Raw genomic sequence first — 22,590 nt, forward strand, 5'->3', positions numbered from 1 at the left:
GGCAGATTACCACGGGACGGCCCAGTAATGACGGCAGAAGAGCTGGGCCGCGGTGACAAAGCCCCCTGCCGACGAACCGGGCCGAAACCCCCTGGGCCCGGCCCGCCGCCCCGGGCTTCTTCGAGTTTCTCTCACTACGGCTACCTCTCTCCGGTCCCCTCCTCCTCTCCTCCTCGTGTCCCATTTCAAACGGCCGACTCGCCTCCGTCCCCATCCCGTCCCGATCCCGCGGCGGCGCGGCGGAACCCTAGGCCCCCGGCGGAGCCCCGATGTGCGGGTGCGCGGAGGCGCTGGTGAGGGCGGTGGTCGCCTTCTTCGACGCCGTCCTCGTCGACTGCTTCCTCTCCTGGTTCCGCCGCCGCCCCGGCCACGACAGCCCCGCCTCCGCCCACCGGGTAACCGAACCCTATCTCTCCCTCTCCTTCTCCCCCTTGATTCGTTCGTGCTCCGAGCCCAGGCGGTGATGATTTTATGTTTTGGTGCGTTCGCGTCTGTGCAGGATCCGCTCGTGCCCAAGGGCCGGGGAGGGGAGGCGCTCCCGGCCTCGGACGAGGAGAAAGGTTCGTATCCTCGATTGTCTCCGTCGGATTTGCGATTTTGGCCTCATGGATTCGTCATTGGTGTGCTGTGGTTGACCCCTGCGTCGTTCGTTTCGATGTGTGCGTGGTGTTGTTTCAGGTTTTGCAGAGAGCACAGGGTCGAATGAGCAGTTGCGAGATGGCGATGACACCGACGAGGAGCTTAGGCGAGAGGTATGCCTACCGGAGCACAGCTAAATGAATCTCTGTTACTTTTTCAGTCACACGCGTGAGGAATGGAATGGCTATGCGGTTATTGTTACTGTCTGTCAGGTTGTAGTTCTAGGTTCAGAACTCGAGGTTTCCAGATTGCGCCTGTGTTTTCACAATGTGCATGATGTATGTGGATGGTTTAGATGGAGAGATTACAGTTTACACAGTGCCTAGTGATAGCTAGGTGAACTTCTGCCCCTGTTTTGGGTCACAGATGTGGGGAATGGTTGTGCACTTCCTTACAGTTACAGTGACTGTCAGATTCTGGTTCCAGGCTGATGTTGTGATTGCATATGTGTTACTGCATTTCCCCGACGCGCACAATGTATGTGGATAGTTTAGATGGAGAGATTAAGTTTACACAGTGCCTAATAACTGAATGAATACATGTCCCTCTTTTGAGTCACACATGTGGGGAATGTTTGTGTAAGACCATTTTGACTGTCCCATTGTAGTTCGGCGGATCTAGCTTCGTTTTTTGACTGTAATATTTGTTACCTTTAGGTACCCATCTGCTACAAGGTAACACTTTAGATTGAATTTGATTGTACCTGTATTTATAGGGAGGGGTTTAGGTTTACCCATATCACACTGTACCTACTAGCTGTGAACCTGTGGCATACAATTTTCCATTACAAGTGCTTTAGTTAGTGTATTTTATCATATGCACACTGCAAATAGCTAGTTCTTTGTTACGACCAAACAAAAGGATGGTTCTGGAATTTCATGGACTGGGTGTTGTATATGGTCAATCATCTTTTTATATGTTCTGGTAAAAAAGATAGAACCTTCCTGTGTTCCTTTTTGACTGCATGAAAGCAAATGTGCGGCTGGGATAGCTAATATACCCACAGCTTCATTTGCATTTTCATAAAGTATATCGGTAAAAATTACATTTTAATTGTCTTGTAGCTATATAAGTAAATCCAATGTTTTCAAGAGTTCATGAGCTTTACTCATTGCACCTGCTGATAATAATTCTATTTTAAGCATTGGAACATATGGGCTTAGTCCAGAATTTTTCATCGTTCCTAGTCCTATCTTATTGGGAAAGCTCACTGGTGCTGGTATTATTGACCAAAATGTACAGTCTGTTATGATCTCTTATATTTTTATCTTCTGCATTTGTTTACTTTTTACGTTCTGGCAGTACCTGACTTTGTTTTCAGAGCTTGGGAGTATGTAAAATATTCCAAGAACTGAGGCGTTTTTATATTCTATCCTAATTTGAAATTTTCATGTGGCTCTTAAATCCACCCAGGCAGCTCACCTCCAGTTGTATGGCACAATATCGCAAACCCCGGCTGAACTTCGGAATGTGTCATACGAAAGTAATTCTGAATCCGCTAATGAGGTGGGGACAGTATCTATGGAATAATTTTTTTATTAGTTTCATATCTCTGATGCCTTCTTTTTGGATATGCAGTCTGATGACATGTCCATCAATGCACTTGCAATGGGAGGAACATCAGTATCCGGACTTAATTCATCTGAATGGTAATAACTGACCCACTTTTCCTATGTGTTTGGACTTTCTTTAACATGGTTTGATGATATTATATAATTGATGTCTATGCCAACCTTTCAGCTTCAAATGCGAGGAGGATTTGATGACTAAACTTGAAGTTTCACAAGATAAATCACTTGATTCTGTTCCTCGATCAGTTCTCCGTGATAAGTCCCCATTCTGGAGCATGCAAAATAGGTTCTCTGACTGCAATGGTTCACCCTTCCCGACACCTTTGGTTCTCAGAGATGATATGCAGACCCCTGGAACAATGTATGCTTCACACACAGGGTCTACTATGTCTAGGAAGCGTGTGCGCACCCGCAAACAATTTGTCTATCCTGTCTTGAGACCCATTGAGAACAAGCTTCAGCAAGTGGAACCGTCAGACGATTCTTCACCAATGCTGCCCTCCAGTTCTCCAAAACGTGCAAATTTGGGAGCAGATCATATCAAGAAACTGCAGCAGACCTCTTCAAATTCAGTCGCTAAGGTGGGATTCTCAAAATCTCTGCCATTCAGTTTTCCCAGTGAGAATGCTTCATACCAAGAAAAAGGATCACCCCCTTCGGAGGAGTCGAAGTGCCAAACCAGAAGCCTGGATCTATTGGATGGTGGAGCTCTATCAAAATCAAATTCAGATGAAAAGCGTGCTGCAATGAGTCTGACCCACTGGCTAAAACCTTCATCCAGAGACAATGAGAATCAAGGTGTTGTCACTTCATCTGCTTCCGACCAACCGCGCGATGAGAACACACTTTTCACGGAGAGCCCCGTCTTCACGGCAGCTTCTGGGATGGACGCAGATGTCGAGAACCCTACTCCAAGGTTTCCCAAGGCATGGGATGGCAATGGCATTCCAAACACGACCACCAAGTACAAGGAGGTATGTGCTGATGGTTTATGGTTTGTCTAGTAATGCATACCCAAACTTATGGTTAACATGAGCTAACCATTCTAAGATGTCGCTGGTGTTAGGATCAAAAGGTCAGCTGGCATGCGACACCGTTCGAGGAGAGGCTGTTGAGGGTTTTGTCGGATGAGCAGCCTATCGCTCCGAGGTTTGTTCCTTTCTATACATGAACGCAATTTTGGCCTTCTGTTTTTGCTTTTTCAGCTCTTTTGCCATGCATCAAACTACTTGCCACCAACCCATTGCGCATTTCACTGATCTGGTGCTAACATCATGGTTCTAACACAGGAAACTTATCAGAGGAGACTTGTTTCTTGTAGAGGAGGAGACCTGATGGTGGAGAAAGCTGAATATAATCAGTCCTCAACTTTTGAAACTGCGTGCCTGAATGCTATATCTTTTTTTGTCACTCCACCATATACCTGTCACCAAACTTTCGCCGCCTTCACCGTGATGCAATGTTACATACAAACGGTAGAGGTGTTATACTGCTGCTATGAATATCATCAACTTCTGGTAGATGCTTATAAGATGTAAGAAATGTTACTTAGCTGTCCTGTCTGTATGTAATACCCTTTCTGCTGCATACACAGTGCAGTGAGTGAGCTGACGTTACACCTTACAGCAAGCACACTGAGATGTCTCAGTGTCCCCTTTTTGCCTTGTCCTGAACAGTTGTTATACCAACTTCAGTTATGGAATTACCATGAGTTCATGTCTCAGTAGTTGTTACCAAATTCAGCTCTGGAATCATCATGAGCTCATGAATCATCATGTCCCTCGGTTTTAAAAATGCTGGGCTGTGTTCCGTGATTACAAATACAAAACTGGCATGTTGTCATACAAATGTCATGTTCATAGGAACATCAGTTCTGAGTAACTATGGCATCTGAACCGTTTACAACTATGCATTTTTCACATGTTTCAAGTTATTTTTCCTGTCTATGTATACAAAAATATTACACAAGCATTTAAAAATTGTTACACGCACTGGGTGTGTGTTGTCCTAAGCAACTCATTGCCAAGCACCTTTTCTGATGTGGGTGCTGGCTCTGTATCTGCACACGAAATCACTCTGTCGAAGTGTGCACTTCTTGCCCTACTTGGAGCCATCTCTCTGCGACGGTCTCTTCTCCACTCGAACCGTCTTCGTAGTTCAACAGGACACCAAACAAAATCTTGCCCTGGAAACATATGAACAGCATAAAAAGTTACACGGCGAAAAACGCAAGTGCCGGCTCGCTCAACAGGCAGGCAGGCAGCTCACCTTTTCTCGACGGTAGGAGGCCAATGTAGCCAGCGGTTCCTTCGACTTGATCACCTGCCCCGCGTTCTGGTGTAGGTTGATCATCTGGCAACGGTTGCATCCTCCCATGGACTGCACACGAACAGTCCGGCAAACGGAAGGAGTGGTTCAGCAACGTTTGGTGAACAGGCGTAATATGTCAAAATAGCTAGCCTTCAGGATTTTGTTAAAAGAATGAACATGGTCACTCTGAAGTTATAACAAGGAAGTTCAATTGTGTGCACAAAAAAGCCCTTCTGTCGATGGATACTGAAAGGAAAAGAACACTTACAGTAAAATAGGCATCTCCAATGTGAAGCCTCTTCCAGTTGTCCTCTCTGTATGGCGTCGACCCAGAGATAACAATGTTGGGGCGAAATCTCATTGCATCAACAAGAACGTGCTGCTTACCATTTCCATTGCCTGCAAAATGTTTACATCACGTTATCCCAAGAAAATGCTGTGCAAATAAGACTATACATTATCTGAGGCAGTCAAAATTGCAGGTTATTAAATGATTTCGATGAACAATTAGAGCCCTTTTTCGTCATTTTGCAATAAGAAGGGAACGGGGAAAGAAAATTGCATACTTGAACTAAGCCGACTGTTGAGGTCAGAGACGCTCTCTTCAGATATTAGCAGCAATTGTCCTTCGTTGACAAAACTAAGTTTGCTTCGAGTATCCCTGCATAGACGACCGTTCTGGCCAGTAGATGTGCAGAGACTTTTCTTGGAGCTTGAACATCTCATAAAGGTACAATGGCGTCCAATAGCTTCGCTGAACCATGTGTTTACATTCTCATCATAACTTTCTACCTCGTACCTGAAGCAAATTCCAGGATTATTCTAAGTCTGGAGATAAGTGAAAAACTCAAGACCGTCTCCAAATAAAAAGGCAACATCGAATAAACCCAACACCAAATGGTGAATGGAAAGGAAGTTGATCAAATAGTTGTAAAAACTGGTACGGTTCTTACCTTTGGCCATACACATCTACTTCTGCAGTTAGATGAGTCAGATTCTCCAGAAGAGAAATCTGCAATTTATCCTTTCGTTTAGGTGACTCTACGAAGAGCTTCCCAAGTTCCAGGTTGATCAATGTGCGGATAGAGGCCAACTCTGGTACCTGAAGAATATGGAACTCAACTGACGCTAAAAAGAAATCCTGACAGGCAGGTTCGCCAACTAACTTCGAACAAAATATCTAAAATGTAAAAAAGTTCTTCCATTCAAGTTTGCTCTGTTCATGTCTGGGATGCATAATCTGTCTTCCCCTTCTGTAACCATACTATTTGTTTTACTGGAGAGCTCAAGAAATCTCAATAACAAAATGAACAAAGTAGTGGGTATTTACAAATCGCGCCCTCAATTTGCTTCAAATTTTTGCTTTCAGCTTTTGGGACAGCATTGAGGTGTTATCCATAAGGTTGAACACACAGAAAGCAGGAATGATTCAGTTACCTTTTTTTGAGTCAAAATTTCACCACCTGATCCTTGAAGAAGCCACTCTCTGTCATATTTTAAGCCTAAGTAAAGAAGACAACACGGTTTATAAAATGTCAGTTTATGGCCACCAACATCGCTGTAACCAAAGATACAAATGAAAGAATAAGCCATGATATAGAATGCACACATACCACCAGCGGCCAGTGGCCAACTCTGCACACTAAATCCTTGGCAAGACTTCACAGGATAAATAATTATGGACTTTAAGCGAACATCTGGAACAACTTGCTGACTCTGATTGTCTGCAATTAAAATTTATATGAACTAAACTGGTAAAAGCATGCCAACAGATATACAATCCAATAATCCATCACTAATTTCAAATCATAAAGCAATTACCTACTAAGTTAAGAGTGTTCATACTCAACGTGTGCCCATTACTGGATGCTATTGGTTTAGACACGAAAGAAGACTGCAGAAACTTCAGAAATTCCTAGAAAACAAAAGATTGCTGATAAGTGATAACTCCTTAGAGAGGATCCAAGTAACGGAAATATTTATAAATGCCACAGCAAACTTATTAAAATCATACCTCCGCATCTTGATAAGTGGAAATGTACCCAAATGATATTCTGACAGCACCAGTTGGTTTTCCTTTTATTACGTCATTATCATCCCAACAAACATGCCCAGCCTGGCAAGTAAATACACATTTACGCTATTATGATATGAAACATCTATAATGATATAAGATTATTGATGTGTTAATTAGATAAGTCTGTAAGGTGTACCTCAAAGTTAGAAACTAGATCCGAGTGAGACAAGCCAAGATACTTAGCACAAGCGCCAGGGTTACAGAAGCAGCCCGTCTGCAAGACAGATGAGGGAAAATTAGCCAAGGAACCAACATGGGTAACAGGCCGGCATAGGTAGAATGGAAGCTGAGTTTATACACTTACACGCAGATGAATTCCTGATAAGGAAGCAAGCTTCTCCACCTCACGGTATCCAAACCAGGTGCCATCTTCTCTTTTCAAATTGAATGTGATTGTAGGGCTTGTCTTCAAATCTGCCACCTAAAGCATATGTGATAGCAAAAATGAAGCCTAGAATATCATGTTCATAATGTCTAGCTCTTATATTGGTGGCAAGTGTCAACCATTTTCTACTGATGGAAGAAACAGAAAAATAGCAACAGTACATCTTAAAGAAGGCATTAAAATAACTTGGTTTTTATACCTTAGATGCTTCTTGTCCATAGATTATGCAAACATTTTTCTTATTTCTGTGCTTCATGTACAGCATCTTCTTTCTCACATAAGTAGCAAGGGATGATGTGTGCCTACAAGAGAAAAACAGAGTGTTTACAGAGAACATCCAAGGCAGAATATTAGGACCAAACTATCTTTAATACATACCGTGCAATGGCGGAGGTAGTTAGCATCTGAATTATCTTAAAACCATGCTGAAGAGAAGCTATGCTTAAGAACGAGATTGTTCCATCCTCAAGAACTTGTTCGATGCTCTTTCTTTTCTGAACAAAGTCAATGTCAGCAATTGAAGCAGCTACCGTTCCTACAGATGTCACAAATTTAAAAACAAAATTAGTGACAAAACATAAGATAAATAGAACATCTAATTAAGTAGGGCAACACAAAACCTCCACTGAAGTATGTCTTGTTCAGCAAACTGGCAGCCTCTGTCAAAACAGAAAATATGAAAGATGTCATAAAGCTGACACTATAAATAATGATTTTTGTAATAATTTAATTAATGTTAGGATATTCAATGTAGTTTATAGCATGTGAAAATACAACATAGCTATTATGCCAAGTTAAAGTGATAAGTACTTGTTGCATACCGTTTTTTACAATTAGAGCACCAAGACCAGTTGGATAGCCAAATATCTGCAAGTTCACCAAAATATAGCAATTGGTCACATCTCTAGGACCAAGATTTCAAGCCAATAATAGGTGCATATAGATTTACCTTGTAGAACGAACAGACAACAAAATCAGCAGGATACACATCTAAATTTGGTGGTTCAGTTGCACATCCTTTTGCAGCATCTATCAGAACCATCCATTGACCCCTGCATGTTGTGTAATTAGTAAGTATGATCAAGGTACTTGAAGTTCCACTAAAAGAGGGTGATAACCCTTAGAGAAATTGATTGTCTTGTCCAAAGCATGGCTTTTATATTTATCAACCATCTTACTGCTGCTGCTGCGAAGGGAGCCCCACAAGATTTCCTTCCTTGATAAGCTTGACCAAGTTAAGGTTGAATTTCTGTCCGGAGAAATTGCACTCAGAAGGAAATGCAAACAGATTCCAATTGTTTTCTAAACCACAGGGAGAAAAAATAAATTAAAATTAAAAAAGATAATAACTACACCAGCACTGATGTTCAGTTAACCGAGTGGAACTTTAAATTTGGCTTTCATTCTATATGTAACTCAATTGTAGATTTTACCTTTTTTTTTCTTGTTCCACATAATCACTTTTAGAGTTTGAAGAAAGAACTTCGCAGTTAGATATTCGGGTTATTTATGTGCATTGCATGGTACAACAATTGGGCTTGAAATGACAATTAAATAAATAAAACACGTGTATTAGAAAACATTCCCAGAATGCGGACAAATAAGTTGCATCTAGCTTGTGGAAGTTTCATAGTTGTCTTAAAAAACAAATCTAAGGAAGATAAAGCAAGTCAATCAAATTCTATACAAAATATAAGCTCCAGCCCATTGATCAACTATTATAACTGAACATAAGATCTTGATAGTATGTGAAGAACGGAAATGCCATTCTGACAAAACTTTACCTGAAACCGCTGAAAGGCTTCCATTCTGACAATTCTGTGAAAGGACGTCTCCACCTCTTCTTTGGTTTGAGTGTCTCGAGATCTTAAACAAATCGGAACTAGGACTTCCATGTTTCTTTTCAAGACCCTTATCCTCTTCAATATCAACCGCCAATGCAGTTGCTCCTTTGCTCAGAGCATATCTATAAATACATTAAGGACACACAAATTCTACAAGATACCCTGCGTCAACATGAACTTCTCAACTTTATGGGAACATTTTTTTTCCTAAAATCAAATTAGAGAAACTATTGATAATACTGAATTGATAAGGAACCCGTCGTGCTATTGCAGCTTGTATGTCAGCAAAGGTTATATGCTTCAACAGCCAGACCAGTAAGGTTGTGATCTGATACTAAGAATTTTAACGGAAGGATACTCTCTTATCCCAAGTACACTATTATGATTTTCCATTGTGTACATGTAACAGCTTTCTCTGCTCCATGGAAAACATTCACCAACAAGTTTCAGAGCCGCTGTTGCCCCGGAAGTGAATATGCATTTGTAGTCTCTTGGAGATGCATTAAAGTATTTTAGGACCTGTGTAAGATAAAGTCTGCATCATAACCAAGAAAAAAGCTGACTCCAAACTTACTCAAATGCATCGAATAGAGCAAAATGTCGGCAAATCACAGTATCTTTCAAACTTTCAATCACAATGACAGGTGCATACTTTATCAATACTCTCCTAATTTGGCTATATGTAGTTTGAGCATTTCTGAACTTACCGTAAGTTGAGACAGACACTAATAGCTACATTAGGACATGAATGGAATATCTATGGCAAATAACCTCATCGGCAAGTGTCCAGCATTGGCTTTTCCTTACACAGAAACTGATGCTATGGTGTTCGGTCTTAAAAATGTTTATTGCCAATGATTATGTAGAAAGGACTGACTTGATACAAGCCAGAAAGGTACCTGATGGCGTGCAGCGGTAACTTGGTCGGTCACGGCCATGCTCGAGTCACTCTGGCTATCTAACAAACACGTCAAGGACCACATCCACAAGAACTCGCAACACATACATCGATAACAGGAAATAAAACAATGTCTCTTGATAATGCGAGCCAAGGATACGAGGGTTGCCATAGACATTGGAGGTGAGGTCCTTGACAACGTCGGCCATCTGCTGCTCCGAGTACAGCGCCGCGCCGGCATGGTCCAGGTACACCGTCCCTGCTCCCCACAACCAGGCAAAGCACAAAATTAAATGCTATGATATGAACTTCCCCCACGCACACACACCAGCACATTGATTTAACTGCCAAATCGCCATCACTCTCAGCTCAAGAATCATACTCCCTCCGTCTAGATGATACATCCATTTCTGCGACAAGTAATTCCGAACTGAGGGAGTACTTTCTAGTAATCCAAAGAAAAATTCCAGTTTTCCCCCTGAAACTCTCTTTGTATGAATAAATTGAGAGAGCCGTGAATGGGTTAGCACCTTGGAGGCGCTGGAAGTCGGCGACCCGCATCTGGTCGACGCCCCTGGGCGCGCCCGGGTAGCCGTAGTCGCCGCCGAACTGCTCCAAGAACTCCTCCCTGCTCTGCTCCATGCCTCCCTCCGTCCCGCCCTCGCTCCCCCGAATCCCCTCGGCCGGATTAGCTGGAGCGAGCCCGAGCGGATCCTGGTTGATTCGGTGGCGAGAGTGGAGCTAGTGGCGCGCACTGGGCCAATTAGATTATATTATTCTCCCCTCGTGCCCGGAGTGGAGAAAGGGAGCCGGACGGCGGTGGTTGGGGCGCTCGGCGGGGGATTAAAAATTGCTTGCGTGTGGCGTCGGCGGACGGCGAGAGGCGGAGGGCGGGCGGTGGCTCGGCTACGTACGTAATGGCTCACGCACGGATTGACCCCTCCTATGGCTCCTAGTGCTTCCCCATTGGCTGCCCTCCCGCGGTCAATGGCGGGACACGAAGCTTCTGCAGACGCATCAATGGCGTCACATTCTCTCTTTTTTCTCTCCAAGAACGCTAAGCAGTGATGATGTGGTAGGCGTCCAGGCCAGCTCACTTCAGCGCATTGTGAGTGCGATGGCCTGGCCCGCACGGTGGTGGGCTGGAACGTGCAGGCTGGGCCTGAACAAGCCACCATTTGTCTGTCTCGTGGAACATTGCTAAATGTTGTCTCTGGCCTAATTTATAGCCTTCGGAGCCGGTTATTCAGATCTGATGAGCTTATGTTAATGTATCACGTAGCTTTTGTTGGTTGGTCGTCTGTGAAGTTAGGACTTTTCATTCACACTGTGGCGATGACTCTGTGATTTGACGGCATGCGCTTCCAGAGGATCGTCCTGGCCCAAGTACGTCCATCGCTCATGGCTTTCGGAAATCACTATCGGTAATCAAGTTCGCGCGGGTGAGCGAGTGGCGGATGTCCACGGAGTAAGAATTTTGTCTTGCTAATATTGATGCCACGGAGAAGATATTTCTAAGAGATTTCATTGTAACTATGCAAATGTCCAGACTGTTTTTTGGTTGTGATCCGTGCCAGATTTTTGTACATGACATGGTTTGGTGCAAGGTAAGTAGAGCATCGTGATCAAGAATGGATAAATGTCTTCTCAAGTAGTGAAGTTCTCATATCCCACACTCGATGAGTAAAAGTAAGCTTTTCCTCCTTGTTGTATCATGATCAGAGGCATTAGTATGAGAAGGGCGTTTTGGTGCCCAGGCTTATCTGCACCTGGTTAGAAAAAATTCGTAAAAAATTCAAACAAAATTCAAAAAATTCTAAGTTTTTTTTGTGCGGTAGACAATTTGATGCGTGAGGCCCGCTCCAAATTTTAAGTCATTTGGACATCTGAGCAGCTCTCAGCAAAAAAGACAAATCGGGCTAAAACAGTACATGAACAGTAAACATTTTTACAGACCCTCAATTTGTCTTTTTTGCTGAGAGCTCGTTAGGTGTCCAAATAATTTGAAAATTGGAGCGTACCTCACGCATCAAATTTTCTACCGCACAAAAAATAGAATTTTTTAAATTTTTCTAGTATTTGTTTTGATTTCTTTTCGTCGGGGCGGGTGTAGATGAGCTCAGGTGCGGTACTCAATCTGTCGACATTGTGCTTTACTTGAATTTTTCAGTAAGGGGAATATATTAATATCGCGAAGATACCAATTACACCTAGCCTCTGCACCAACAAGATGTACAAAGACATCAAGGATGCACACAGCCAAGAAAAAATAAAAGAGAGAGAAAAAGAAAACAAAGACCCCGGCACAGTGATTGAAACTCACAACAGCAGCACTCTAACCACCACCGAAGACAACACCCGGGCCACAAAAGAGATTCTCCAAAAGCAACGCCTCCAAGAAGGAAACAATGCACAGACATTGTCATCGTTCGATCGAAGATCTTGGGTTTTCACCTGGAGAGAGTCCTAGTTCACAAAAATAATGCCTACAACAAGGCCATTGCCAGGTACAACCAATGAAGGCTAGACCTTGGGCTTTCACCCTGGAAATCAAGGCTCAGCACTCGAGGAGCCCCACCAAAAATGTAGTCCACCCGTTTTGCCACCCCATCTTGCCAAGGCTCTAGCTGCAAGTCACCAAACACCTGACACATAGGAAGAACCTGTGCCGCCAGTCTTCATCGCAACCAAAACACCTCTCCGCCATTTCAAACCTCTGATCACAGCCCCATGACTTTCTCCACCTCTATCAATACCATAGAAATCTATATTTAGACATGTCCCATGGCATCAACAAGAACGTGAAGCTTCGCGCCACACCCTCATGAAGGCTCACTGGCCGAAGATAAGGGCGCGCACGACCAAATCGAATTCGATCTAGATATCCAGTGGCGCCATGCGCCAATCAGCGAAAATCTCCAAAGGGAAGGCCGGAACTCGTCGGCGTCCAAACCGAGGAGGCCGACATGAAGGAGATCAACGACTTGGCGCTTGAAGATCAGCAAGTCCAAACCACCTTTAGATGCAAGACTAGCAAGCCCCCACGCCGCCGGTCAACTCCCTGCCGAACTAGCCGTCGAGAAGAAGGCAGTCCCACGCATCCGTGTTAGCCCAGATCGGTTGGGAGGGCCAGATCACATCGGAGCACCATGTTCGCCAGCGGCACGCCAGCACCTCCACGACGCCACTCTGCCGAAAGACCTCAGCCCGTGGCCATAACGGTCGCGCCGCCCTGCACCCCCAGCCAGCGCCCCACCTCCGCCCATGGAGCACTGCTGCGCGATGGCCGGAGGAGCCAAGAAAAGGGAGGGGGAGGTGCTAGGGCAGGGGTGCCTCCGGAGCCGCTCGGGTGAGGAGCGACTGGGGAGGGAGATTGTATCTCGGGGCGCGCTTTACTTGAATAAATCGCCAGTTCACTTAAGTTCAGTTTATTGGATTAGGCATAGCACTTGAAAGCATTTCAACTAAAATTTACAGTGAATTATGTATTCCGTGTAAACTGTGGGACTCATTTTTGTTTCAGATGTATGCTTTTGGGTGGATGAACTGTTGGGAAACGTTGCATGGAAAACAAAAAAAATTATATGCACACGCAATGATCTATCCATGGAGATGCATAGCAACGAGGGGGAGAGTGTGTCTACGTACCCTCGTAGACCGTAAGCGGAAGCGTTTCTCAACGCGGTTGATGTAGTCGAACTTCTTCGCGCTTCAACCGATCAAATACTGAACGCACGGCACCTCCGCGTTCTGCACACGTTCAGCTCGGTGACGTCCCTCGCCTACTTGATCCAGCAAGACGTCGAGGTAGTAGATGAGTTCCGTCAGCACGACGGTGTGGTGACAGTGATGGTGAAGTGATCTCCGCAGGGTTCGCCTAAGCACTACGAAAATATGACCAGGGGTGTAAACTGTGGAGGGGGCGCCGCACACGGCTAGGCAATTGTCTGTTCTATGCTAGGTGCCCCCCTCCCACATATATATAGGTGGGAGGAAGGGAGGAGCAGCCAAAAGAGGTGCCCAAGTAGGAGGAATCCTACTTGGGATCCCTCCCAAGCTTCGCCCCCCTTTCCTTATTTGGAGAGCGAGGAAAGGCAGGGGAGGGTGGCGTCCCCCCCTTTCCTTTCTCCCATGAGAGGGAAAGGCAGGAGGGGCTAGCCCTCCCCCTTTTCCTTCCGTAGGGCTGGCCAAACAAGGGAAGGGGCGCACCAGCCCCCTTGTGGGCTGGTCTGTCCCCTCCTTTGGCCCATAAGGCCCATATCTTGCCGGGGGGTGCCCGGAACCCCTTCCGGTGACCTGATTCCTTCCCGGTACGTCTCGAAACACTTCCGGTGTCCAAATACCATCGTCCTATATATCAATCTTTACCTCTTGACCATTTCGAGACTCCTCGTCATGTCCGTGATCTCATCTGGGACTCCGAACAACATTCGGTCACCAAATCACATAACTCATATAATACTATATCGTCATCGAACGTTAAGCGTGCGGACCCTACAGGTTCGAGAACTATGTAGACATGACCGAGACACCTCTCCGATCAGTAACCAATAGCGGAACCTGGATGCCCATATTGGCTCCTACATATTCTATGAAGATCTTTATCGGTCGAACCGTAATGACAACATACGTAATTCCCTTTGTCCATCGGTATGTTACTTGCCTGAGATTCGATCGTCGGTATCTTCATACCTAGTTCAATATCGTTACCGGAAAGTCTCTTTACTCGTTCCATAATACATCACCTCGTGACTAACTCCTTAGTCGTTTGCTTGCAAGCTTATGATGTGTATTACCGAGAGGGTCCAGAGACACCTCTCCGATACTCGGAGTGACAAATCCTAATCTCGATCCATGCCAACTCAACAAACACCTTCGGAGATACCTGTAGAGCATCTTTATAATCACCCAGTTACGTTGTGACGCTTGATAGCACACAAGGCATTCCTCCGGTATCTGGGAGTTGCATAATCTCATAGTCGAAGGAATATGTATTTGACATGAAGAAAGCAATAGCAATAAAACTGAACGATCATTATGCTAAGCTAACGGATGACAACTCATCATTCTCCTAATAATGTGATCCTGTTATCAAATGACAACTCATGTCAATGGTTAGGAAACCTTAACCATCTTTGATCAACGAGCTAGTCTAGTAGAGGCTCACTAGGGACACGGTATTTGTTTATGTATTCACACATGTATTAAGGTTTCCGATCAATACAATTCTAGCATGAATAATAAACCTTTATCATGAATAAGGAAATATAAAATAACAACTTTATTATTGCCTCTAGGGCATATTTCCTTCAGTCTCCCAGTTGCACTAGAGTCAATAATCTAGTTCACATCGCCATGTGATTGACACCCATAGTTCACATCGCCATGTGACCAACACCCAAAGAGTTTACTAGAGTCAATAATCTAGTTCACATCACCATGTGATTAACACCCAAAGAGTACTAAGGTGTGATCATGTTTTACTTGTGAGAGAAGTTTAGTCAACGGGTCTGTCACATTCAGATCCGTATGTATTTTGCAAATTTCTATGTCTACAATGCTCTGCGTGGAGCTACTCTAGCTAATTGCTCCCACTCTCAATATGTATACAGATTGAGACTTAGAGTCATCTGGATCGGTGTCAAAGCTGGCATCGACGTAACCCTTTACGATGAACTCTTTATTACCTCGATAACCGAGAAAAATTTCCTTAGTCCTCTTTAAGGTACTTAAGCATAATTTTGACCGCTATCCAGTGATCTACTCCTGGATCACCATTGTACCCCCTTGCCAAATTCATGGCAAGGCACACAACAGGTCTGGTACACAGCATAGCATACATGATAGAACCTATGGCTGAGGCATAGGGAATGACTTTCATTTTCTCTCTATCTTCTGCAGTGGTCGGGCTTTGAGTCTGACTCAACTTAAGACCTTGTAACACAGGCAAGAACCCTTTCTTTGACTGATCCATTTTGAACTTCTTCAAAACTTTGTCAAGGTATGTGCTTTGTGAAAGTCCTATTAAGCGTCTTGATCTATCTCTATAGATCTTGATGCCCAATATTTAAGCAGCTTCACCAAGGTCTTTCATTAAAAAACTCTTATTCAAGTATCCTTTTATGCTATCCAGAAATTCTATATCATTTCTAATCAACAATATGTCATCTACATATAATTTTAGAAATGCTACAAAGCTCCCACTCACTTTCTTGTAAATACAGGCTTCACCAAAAGTCTGTATAAAACCATATGCTTTGATCACCTCATCAAAGTGTATATTCCAACTCTGAGATCCTTGCACCAGTCCATAGATGGATCACTAGAGTTTGCACACTTTGTTAGCACCTTTAAGATCAACAAAACCTTCTGGTTGCATCATATACAACTCTTCTTTAAGAAATCCATTGAGGAATGCAGTTTTGACGTCCATTTGCCAGATTTCATAATCATAAAATGCAGCAATTGCTAACATGATTCGGACAGACTTAAGCATCGCTACGGGTGAGAAAGTCTCATCGTACTCAACCCCTTGAACTTGTCGAAAACCTTTCGCAACAAGTCGAGCTTTTGTAGATAGTAACATTACCATCAGCGTCTGTCTTCCTCTTGAAGATCCATTTATTCTCTATGGCTTGCCAATCATCGGGCATGTCCACCAAAGTCCACACTTTGTTCTCATACATGGATCCTATCTCGGATTTCATGGCCTCAAGCCATCTGTCGGAATCTAGGCTCATCATAGCTTCTTCATAGTTCGTAGGTTTGCCTTGGTCTAATAACATGACTTCTAGAACAGGATTACTGTACCACTCTGGTGTGGATCATGCTCTGGTTGACCTACGAGGTTCAGTAGCAACTTGATATGAAGTTTCATGATCATGATCATTTGCTTCCTCTCTAGTTGGTGTAGGCATCACGGGAACGGATTTTTCTGATGTGCAACTTTCCAATTTGAGAGAAGGTACGATTACCTCATCAAGTTCTACTTTCCTCCCACTCACTTCTTTCAAGAGAAACTCTTTCTCTAGAAAGGTTCCATTCTTGGCAACAAAGATCTTGACTTCGGATCTGTGGTAGAAGGTGTACCCAATTGTTTCTTTAGGGTATCCTATGAAGACGCACTTCTCCGATTTGGGTTCGAGCTTATCAGGCTGAAGTCTTTTGACATAAGTGTCGCAACCCCAAACTTTAAGAAACGACAACTTAGGTTTCTTGCCAAACCACAGTTCATACGGTGTTGTCTCAACGGATTTAGATGGTGCCCTATTTAACGGGAATGCGGCTGTCTCTAATGCATAACCCCAAAACAATAGTGGTAAATCAGTAAGAGATATCATAGATCACACCATATCTAATATAGTGCGATTACGACATTCGGACACACCTTTACGCTGTGGTGTTCCAGGTGGCGTGAGTTGTGAAACAATTCCACATTGTTTTAAATGAAGGCCAAACTCGTAACTCAAATATTCGCCTCCGCGATCAGATCATAGAAACTTTATTTTCTTGTTACGATGATTCTCCACTTCACTCTGAAATTCTTTGAACTTGTCAAATGTTTCGGACTTTTGTGTTTCATTAAGTAGATATACCCATACCTACTCAAATCATCTGTGAAGGTACATACATCGGTATGTATTATTTCCAATAAGTCATTAGCTTGCTCCATTGTTCCAGAGAACGGAGTTTTAGTCATCTTGCCCATGAGGCATGGTTCGCAAGTATCAAATGATTCATAATCAAGTGATTCCAAAAGTCCATCTGTATGGAGTTTCTTCATGCGCTTTACATCAATATGACCTAAACGGCAGTGCCACAAGTATGTTGCCCTATCATTATCAACTTTGCATCTTTTGGCTTCAATATTATGAATATGCGTATCACTACGATCGAGATCCAATGAACCATTTTCATTGGGTGTGTAACCATATAAGGTTTTATTCATGTAAACAGAACAACAATTATTCTCTCACTTAAATGAATAACCGTATTGCAATAAATATGATCTAATCATATTCATGCTCAACGCAAACACCAAATAACATTTATTTTAGGATCAACACTAATCCCGAAGGTAGAGGGAGTGTGCGATGGTGATCGTATCAACCTTGGAATTACTTCCAACACACGTCGTCACTTCGCTCTTAACTAGTCTCTGTTCATTCTGCAACTCCTGTTTCGAGTTAGTAATCTCAGCAACTGAACCAGTATCAAATACCCAGGGGTTGCTACGAACACTAGTAAAGTACACATCAATAACATGCATATTAAATATACCTTTGTTCACTTTGCCATCCTTCTTATCCCCCAAGTATTTGGGGCAGTTCCGCTTCCAGTGACTCCTTTGTAGTAGAGGCACTCAGTTTCAGGCTTGGGTCCAGCTTTGGGCTTCTTCATGGGAGCGGCAACTTGCTTGGCATTCTTCTTGAAGTTCCCTTTCTTTCCCTTGCCCTTTTTCTTGAAACTAGTGGTCTTGTTAATCATCAACACTTGATGCTCTTTCTTGATTTCTACCTTCACCGATTTCAGCATCGCGAAGAGCTCGGGAATCATTTTCGTCATCCCTTGCATATTATAGTTCATCAAAAAGTTCTAGCAGCTTGGTGATAGTGACTAGATAATTTTGTCAATCACTATCTTATCTGGAAGATTAACTCCCACTTGATTCAAGTGATTGTAGTACCCAGACATTCTGAGCACATGCTCACTGGTTGAGCTATTCTCCTCCATCTTGTAGGCAAAGTACTTGTCAGAGGTCTCATACCTCCTGCACGGGCATGAGTCTGAAATACTAATTTCAGCTCTTGGAACATCTCATATGCTCCATGGCATTCAAAATGTTTTGAAGTCCCGGTTTTAAGCCGTAAAGCATGGCGCACTAAACTATTAAGTAGTCATCATATCGAGCTTGCCAAATGTTCATAGCGTCTGTATATGCTCCTGCAATAGGTCTGTCACCTAGCGGTGCATCAAGGACATAATTCTTCTGTGCAGCAATGAGGATAATCCTCAGATCACGGACCCAGTCCACATTATTGCTACTATCATATTTCAACTTAGTTTTCTGTAGGAACATATCAAAAATATAGGGCAGCTATATCGCGAGCTATTGATCGACAACATAGATATGCAAAAACTATTAAGAGTAAGTTCATGGTAAATTAAGTTCAATTAATCAAGTTACTAAAGAACTCCCACTTAAATAGACATCCCTCAAGTCATCTAAGTGATACGTGATCCAAATCAACTAACCCATGTCTGATCATCACGTGAGATGGGGTAGTCATCAATGGTGAACATCTCTATGTTGATCATATCTACTATATGATTCACGTTTGACCTTTCGGTCTCCAGTGTTCCGAGGCCATGTTTGTACATGCTAGGCTCGTCAAGTTTAACCCAAGTATTCCACATGTGCAAAACTGTCTTGCACCCGTTGTATGTGAACGTAGAGTCTATCACACCCGATCATCACGTGGTGTCTCAACACGACGAACTATAGCAACGGTGCATACTCAGGGAGAACACTTTTACCTTGAAATTTAGTGAAGGGATCATCTTATAATGCTAGCGCCATACTAAGCAAAATAAGATGCATAAAAGCTAAACATCACATGCAATCAAAATATGTGACATGATATGGCCATCATCATCTCGTGCTTTTGATCTCCATCTCCAAAGCATCGTCATGATCTCCATCGTCACCGGCTTGACACTTTGATCTCCATCGTTGCGTCGTCCTCGTCTCGCCAACTATTGGTTCTACAACTATCGCTAGCGCATAGTGATAAAGTAAAGCAATCACATGGCGTATGCATTTCATACAATAAAGAGACAACCATAAGGCTCCTGTCGGTTGCCAGATATCTTACAAAACATGATCAGCTTATACAATAACGTATATCACATCATGTCTTGACCATATCACGTCAGAACATACCCTCCAAAAACAAGTTAGACGTCTTCTACTTTGTTGTTGCAAGTTTTACGTGGCTGCTTCGGGTTTCTAGCAAGAACCGTTCTTACGTACGGCAAAAATCACAATGGTGTTTCATCAAGTTTGCTGTTTTAACCTTCTTCAAGGACCAGCCACAGTCAAATTCGATTCAACTAAAGTAGGAGAAACAGACACCCGCCAGCCACCTTTATGCAAAACTAGTTGCATGGTAGCGGCGCCAGAAATTGGCAAACGGACGTGAGAGAGTTGTAAATATTGATAGATCGAACGCCAAATAAAATAAATTGCAGCAAGGTATTTTTGTATTTTTGGTTTAATAGATCTGAAAATAAAAGGCAAATAAAATAGATCGCAAAGGCAAATAATAAGAGAAAGAGACCCAGGGGCCGTAGGTTTCACTAGTGGCTTCTCTCGAGAAAAATAGCAAACGGTGGGTGAACAAATTACTGTTGGGCAATTGATAGAACTTTAAATAATCATGACGATATCCAGGCAATGATCATTATATAGGCATCACGTCCAAGATTAGTAGACCGACTCCTGCCTGCATCTACTACTATTACTCCACACATCGACCGCTATCCAGCATGCATCTAGTGTACTAAGTTCATGGAAAAACGAAGTAATGCAATAAGAACGATGACATGATGTAGACAAGATCTATTTATGTAGAAATAGACCCCATCGTTTTATCCTTAGTAGCAACGATACATACGTGTCGGTTCCCCTTCTGTCACTAGGATCAAGCACCGTAAGATCGAACCCACTACAAAGCACCTCTTCCCATTGCAAGATAAATAGATCAAGTTGGCCAAACAAAACCCAAATACCGGAGAAGAAATACGAGGCTATAAGCAATAATGCATATAAGAGATCAAGAAACTCAAATAACTTTCATGGATAAAAAGATAGATCTGATCATAAACTCAAAGTTCATCGGATCCCAACAAACACACCGCAAAAAGAGTTACATCATATGGATCTCCAAGAGACCATTGTATTGAGAATCAAACGAGAGAGAGTAAGCCATCTAGCTACTAATTACGGACCCGTAGGTCTACAAAGAACTACTCACGCATCATCGGAGAGGCACCAATGGACATCATGCACCCCTCCGTGATGGTGTCTAGATTGGATCTGGTGGTTCTGAATTCTGCGGCGGCTGGAATTGATTTTAGTCGACTCCCCTAGGGTTTCTGGAATATTGGGGTATTTATAGAGCAAAGAGTCGGTTCAGGGGGCACCCGAGGTGGGCACAACCCACCAGGGCGCGCCTGGGCCTCCTGGCGTGCCCTGGTGGGTTGTGCTCCCCTCAGAGCACCCCCAGGCGCTTCTCCGGCCCATTGGATGTCTTCTGGTCCAAAAAAATCCACAAAAGTTTCGCTGCGTTTGGACGCCGTTTGGTATTGATTTCCTGCAATGTAAAAAACATGCAGAAAACAGTAACTGGCACTTGGCACTATGTCAATAGGTTAGTACCAATGATATAAAATGATTGTAAAACATCCACGAATGATAATATAAAAGCATGGAACAATAAAAAATTATAGATACGTTGGAGACGTATCAGCATCCCCAAGCTTAATTCCTGCTCGTCCTCGAGTAGGTAAATGATAAAAATAGAATTTTTGATGTGGAATGCTGCCTAACATATTCCTCACATATTCTTTTCTTTGTAGCATGGATATTTGGACTTTTATATGGTTCAAAGCAATAGTCTAGTTTTGGCATGAGACTTAAATACTCAAGCATATCCACAAGAAACCATGTCTTTCAAAATATCAACGCTAAAATAAGTTATCCCTAGCCCATCATGCTCAATCATTGATCCATTCATGAAACATGCTCGCATATTAGCTACACCCAATTCTCAAGTATGATCATAATGCCTACTAGTTGGTGCTTTATAAGAGAAGATGGAGACTCAAATTCAAAATAAAAATTGGATAAAGTAAAAGAAAGGCCCTTTGCGGAGGGGAGTAGGGATTTGTAGAGGTGCCAGAGCTCAAAGCGAAAATTGAGAGATAAAAACATTTTGAGAGGCATACTTTTCCCACCAACGAAAACGACTTAGAGCTCCCAACACTTTCCATGCTAGATATATCATAGGCGGTTCCCAAACAGAAAATAAAGTTTATTCCTTTTTCCACCATACTTTCACTTTCCATGGCTAGCCGAATCCACGGTTGCTCTCCATACCAACACTTTCGAAGGAATTTATTATTTGACAACATAAAGTAAATTCATTTTTCATTTCGGGACTGGGCATCCCTAATACCTTTGCCTTACTCTCGTGCAATGACAAGTCAATAAACACTCATCGTGAGAATAACACATCTAGCATGGAAAATATTAGCCACCCCTCACCGCCTCGCGAGTGGTACGAGCACACAAAAGAGAAATTTATTTTGAAAATTAGAGATGGCACATAAAAATTTGCTTAAAACGGCAAAAGAATACCCCATATAGGTAGGTATAGTGGACTTATGTGGCAAAACTAGTTTAAAGGATTTTGGATGCACAAGTAGTGTTCATACTTAGTGCAAAATGAAGGCTAGCAAAAGATTGAGAAGCGACCAGCCAAGAAACGAATAATCTCATAAGCGAGCATTAAGCATAATTAACACCGAATAATGCACCACAAGTAGGATGTAATTTCATTGCATGACTATTGACTTTCGTGCTTGCATAGGGAATCACAAACCTTAACACCAATATTTTTACTAAACCACAATTACTCATCAACATGACTCACATATCACATCATCATGTCTCAAAACTATTACAAGGAATCAAGTTTATTTTGTCCAATGATCTTCATGAAAGTTTTTATTATATCCTCCTTGGATATATATCACTTTGGAACTAATTTTCATGTGTTGCTTTTGATAAGCTCAAACAAATA

At 43.0% G+C, this 22,590-nt stretch overlaps 2 protein-coding genes across 2 annotated transcripts; one reads left to right on the forward strand and one right to left on the reverse strand.

The window, feature by feature from the left end:
* The first annotated feature begins 164 nt into the window (after positions 1-164).
* On the forward strand, positions 165-3,926 carry LOC123164563 (protein JASON). Its single transcript, XM_044582095.1, has 8 exons — positions 165-395; positions 500-560; positions 679-752; positions 2,053-2,145; positions 2,218-2,288; positions 2,380-3,184; positions 3,277-3,359; positions 3,500-3,926. The coding sequence occupies exons 1-8, from the start codon at positions 270-272 to the stop codon at positions 3,543-3,545; spliced, it is 1,359 nt and encodes a 452-aa protein (XP_044438030.1). The 5' UTR covers positions 165-269; the 3' UTR covers positions 3,546-3,926.
* LOC123164562 (molybdenum cofactor sulfurase) lies at positions 3,923-10,791 on the reverse strand. Its single transcript, XM_044582093.1, has 22 exons — positions 10,255-10,791; positions 9,885-9,983; positions 9,726-9,784; positions 9,185-9,345; positions 8,767-8,948; positions 8,161-8,284; positions 7,932-8,034; positions 7,804-7,849; positions 7,603-7,641; positions 7,361-7,517; positions 7,182-7,284; positions 6,902-7,018; positions 6,734-6,811; positions 6,535-6,636; positions 6,342-6,435; positions 6,134-6,244; positions 5,958-6,022; positions 5,474-5,622; positions 5,087-5,319; positions 4,789-4,919; positions 4,479-4,589; positions 3,923-4,395 (listed from the first exon to the last, which is right to left on the reverse strand). Exons 1-22 carry the CDS (start codon positions 10,364-10,366, stop codon positions 4,282-4,284), a joined length of 2,490 nt encoding a protein of 829 aa, XP_044438028.1. The 5' UTR covers positions 10,367-10,791; the 3' UTR covers positions 3,923-4,281.
* Between the last annotated feature and the right edge of the window lie 11,799 nt (positions 10,792-22,590).

This window comes from Triticum aestivum, chromosome 7D (genome assembly GCF_018294505.1).
Source record: "Triticum aestivum cultivar Chinese Spring chromosome 7D, IWGSC CS RefSeq v2.1, whole genome shotgun sequence".
Lineage (NCBI taxonomy): Eukaryota > Viridiplantae > Streptophyta > Magnoliopsida > Poales > Poaceae > Triticum > Triticum aestivum.